The 4318-nt window shown below is 34.2% G+C and overlaps 1 protein-coding gene across 1 annotated transcript; it reads left to right on the top strand.

The window, feature by feature from the left end:
* The first annotated feature begins 837 nt into the window (after positions 1-837).
* LOC149897314 (uncharacterized) lies at positions 838-2068 on the top strand. The gene has a single exon (XM_090116949.1). It carries the CDS (start codon positions 1040-1042, stop codon positions 1802-1804), a length of 765 nt encoding a protein of 254 aa, XP_089973075.1. The 5' UTR covers positions 838-1039; the 3' UTR covers positions 1805-2068.
* Positions 2069-4318: the final 2250 nt, after the last annotated feature.

Below are 4318 nucleotides of genomic sequence, written 5' to 3'. Positions count from 1 at the left end.
AACGATATATTGACTTTATCTCTTGAAACAAGACAATGATAAGTTTCTCAGTAACAATTAAAACCATATTAGCTGACTTAGGTTCATATTTGATCTAGGTTAAGTTAATAAGTTGAGCTTTAACCGGAAATGTGATTAGGCGCTTAGCAACAGGATAGTAGGAATTAAAAAAGATAAATACCTTCATTACTTTTAAATAGCAGAGGTAACTTCTAAATATCAGTTTTATAGTTTTTAGATATATTTAAATAATATATAGTTTGATTTAATGTTTCAACTCACTTTCAAGTCTAGAAAAAGTATTACTAATTGATAATTTTTCATTTATGTTCGTTTATTATTATGAGTGAACAATAAAAGAAATACATTATTTATTTATTTTATTTATACTTTTTTACATACCAGACAGAGAATAACATGATACAATAATACATTATTTTTATACAACAGTGAAAATGATCTGAATATATATTTTTACGAGTAAACATTAAAATAATATTATTTAATAATTGTTAATCACTTGTTAACACGACTGTACATCTGTTCAATTACAATTCAAACAATATACTGTGTTGTACCATTAACTAGACTAAATTGGAGTTATATTTATATCATGCTTCATTTACATGAAACAATTTTAGATATTACTGGAGGCTGTTAATTATAATACAATTATGTAATTTTGATTTATCTATATCTAAATCTAACTATACTAATATATACTAAACTATTTAAATATATATACTATACTATTTAAATATATAATATACTATTTATATATAATATAATAACTATACTATTTTAACATATCTACGCTCTCCGCTTTTTTCGCGGGTAGGCGCACAAAAAGGCGTAACGTTTTTCTAAAGAGCTCTAATATTTTAAATAGTATTTCTGAATATTTTCAATGTTTTTGTACATATTTGTGTGTTAATACAGTGCCTTTACCTACCAGTATAATAATTCCAGCTCTAGAACACTATATAATATCACTGGTTCTTCTTACACATTTTCACTGTTTCAACTATACTTCTGCACTATGGAATCTGTCCAACAAACCATGATGGAGATGACAGCTTCTTTCAATAAACGGATGGCTGAGTTTCAGCATGATCTGCAAAGTCTTCATAATGTCAACGCGCAACCTGCTACAAGTAGTCCAACTTCTAAATTGGCTGCTGAATTTAATACGTTTCAGTCATTCGTACTCTCTTCCCTTAAAGCCTTACATGATCAAATCACATTACTCTCTAACCAGTACAATCATTTGGAGATGAGGAGTCGCAGGAAAATATTATTGATTCATGGCATTCCAGAGGCTTCTAAAGAAATTCCTTTGAACTTGGTGACTAATATTGTGAATCAACACTTGAAGGTTCCTGGATTTAAAGAAGATGCCATTTCACGCTGCCATCGCTTGGGGTTTTCAAAGAAGGATAAGCCCAGACCCATTGTTGTCAAATTTAAAGACATGACAATGAGAAACAGTATTTGGTTTTCAAAAACGGAACTAAAAGGAAGTGGTTACACAATTTCAGAATTTCTTATCAAAGAAAGGCACAACGTTTTTGTGGCTGCTAGATCGCGTTTCGGAGTAACAAATTGTTGGACCAAAGATGGATGCATAATTGTGAAAACTGACGATGGTTCCAAACACAAGGTCACTTTGATGTCTGATCTTGATAACATCTCAGCCCCTCTTTCTAATTCTTCTCCTAGCGCTGCTGCTGCTGCATCAACTTTACCCAAGGACGGCAAACAGTTACAGAATGTGAGGCCAAAACGTTTTGGCAGAGCTAAGTGATCATATTTCCATATATTCATTCTTGTAATTCTTTAATTTCAATCATTTCCTTTACTTTCTCTTCAAATCTAAATCATGTTAATGTTGTGCTCAATTTCCTTAGTTAAATTATCGTTCTTGTTGTTTAATTAATGTTTCCTGGTCTATCTTTCATTGAATTATAAACTTCCTTGTGTAGACTCTTGTTTTTTACTAGATTTAGGACTTCCAAGAAATATCAAACAATTATTTTAGTGTTTACCCGCTTGCTTTATTATTATTTTGATAATATGTCAGTCTGTCAGTTGTCATTTATTAACTGTCAATACTCATATTATTGTTTGACGTTTGTTGAAGTTGTGTTTTATTGTCATGGATTCTAGCACTTTTGCCATATATAGTTGTAATATTAAAATTATTATACGTGTTTGTTTGATTCTCTGTTAATATCTGGTGGTAAAGGATATGTACGATTTTTTTTTTATTTTATTTGTACTTATTAATTTTATTGTACTTATTTATTTATCATTATATATTTTTAATTAGTAAATATTTATTCTATCATATTTATTTTATATTGTATATTATTATGTCTCTGAATTCTAGTGCAGCCGATAGTGATTCTTTTATCTCCGTGTGTTCTGATAGGTCCTCAGGAGATGACAGTTTCCATAGCATCTCCTCTTCCTCTTCCTTCGATATTCCATCCCTTTTCTCTAACGAACAAAAAAACTTTAATGTTATTCACCTTAATGCTCAGAGTATTCCGGCACACTATCCTGAATTTCTCGCATCGTTTGATGTTAACTCACTACATGCTATATTAATCTCCGAAACCTGGTTAAAGCCCTGTTTACCTTCTGTAGCCTACAATCTCCCAGGTTTTGAGTTAATACGTAACGACCGCGTTGGACGGCCGGGTGGAGGGGTAGCAATTTATTTACGAAATCATATTCCTTTTTCTATTGTTAGTTGTTCTCCCCAACCCCCGCCTTCTGATGCGGCCGAGCATCTTCTTGTTGAAGTCACCTTATCCAACGCCAAAATTCTTTTAGGAGTTTTTTATTCGCCTAACCTTCATGTTGATTTCTTTTCTTCTTTTGACTGTACTCTTGACTCTTTTTCTCCTCTCTATAAGCATGTAATTCTTATGGGTGACTTCAACACTTGCCTTCTCAAAAATGACCATCGAAGTAGAAAGTTGATATCCGTTGTTGATTCATATAACCTTAACATCCTTCCTCTTCAAGCTACCCACTCCCTTCCTAACTGTTCTCCTTCTCTCCTTGATCTAATCATAGTTTCCTCTCCTGAGCATGTTGCAAAACATGGTCAATGCCCTGGTTCCTTGTTCTCTTATCATGACCTTATTTTCCTCTCTTACACAGTGAAACCACCCAAAACTAAACCTAAAATTGTCATGCAACGCAATTTTGGTAAAATCGATCATGACCGACTGCGTGAAGATGCTCTTAAGATCGATTGGTCGGCTGTTTACTCTGAAAATTCCATTAACGATAAGGTGGCTCTCTTCAACTCTTTACTACTGAACTTATTTGATATTCATGCTCCAATACGTCCAGTCAAGTTGAAGCAGCTTCCTGCTCCTTGGATGACGGCTGAACTTAAATCGTTGTTAAAAAAAAGGCTCGTGCTAAGGCAAAATTAAACTCCACAGACTCTGATACAAATCGTGAAAAATTTCAGAAAATTAGAAATCGCTGTAATACATTATGTAGGGATGCACAACGACGTCACATATCCCAAAATGTCGAAAACGGCGACCCCTCTAAAGTTTGGAAATTCCTACAAACTCTTGGTATTGGCAAAAAAACGCACAAATCTTTTCCGTCATCAGTTAATATTGATGATCTAAATTCCCACTTTTCTAGTCCATTTTTGGGCTTTGACGCTAACACGAAATCCCGTACATTAAATTATCTCAACTCCTTACCTTCTCCTGATTTTCCTCCGTTTGTTTTGCGTCAGTTTACCGATTGTGGTGTTGAGAAGAGTATAATGTCAATCACCTCTAAGGCGGTTGGAAGTGACTGTATTGGTCGGAACATGATCATTCCCATCCTTCCTATCATTATCCCGGTTATCACTCATATTTTAAATTTTTCCATCTCCTCTGGCCAATTTCCTGATAATTGGAAAAATGCACACATTTTTCCTCTCCCCAAGAATCCTAAACCATCTGCCCTTTCAGACTTCCGTCCTATTGCTATTTTACCCTTCCTATCTAAAGTTTTAGAACGCTTAGTACAAGAGCAACTAAGTCGCTTCCTCAATACTCACGATCTCCTCAATCCTTTTCAATCTGGCTTCCGACCAGGTCACAGCACAACTACTGCTCTTATTAAAATCACAGACGACATTCGCCGGGGGTTTGACAACAGGCAGCTAACATTACTTTCTCTACTTGACTTTAGCAACGCATTTAACACCGTCGATCATGATGTTTTGTTAGCAATGCTTCGCTCGCTCAACATATCTCCAACGGTTATTGACTGGTTTCAAAGTTACTTGTTT

Source organism: Colias eurytheme, chromosome 26 (genome assembly GCF_061535395.1).
Source record: "Colias eurytheme isolate Ceu_HAF_F1 chromosome 26, ilColEury1 Martin Lab GWU primary, whole genome shotgun sequence".
Lineage (NCBI taxonomy): Eukaryota > Metazoa > Arthropoda > Insecta > Lepidoptera > Pieridae > Colias > Colias eurytheme.
Note: the sequence above shows the minus strand (reverse complement) of the source record. Positions and strands in the feature narration are given on the sequence as shown.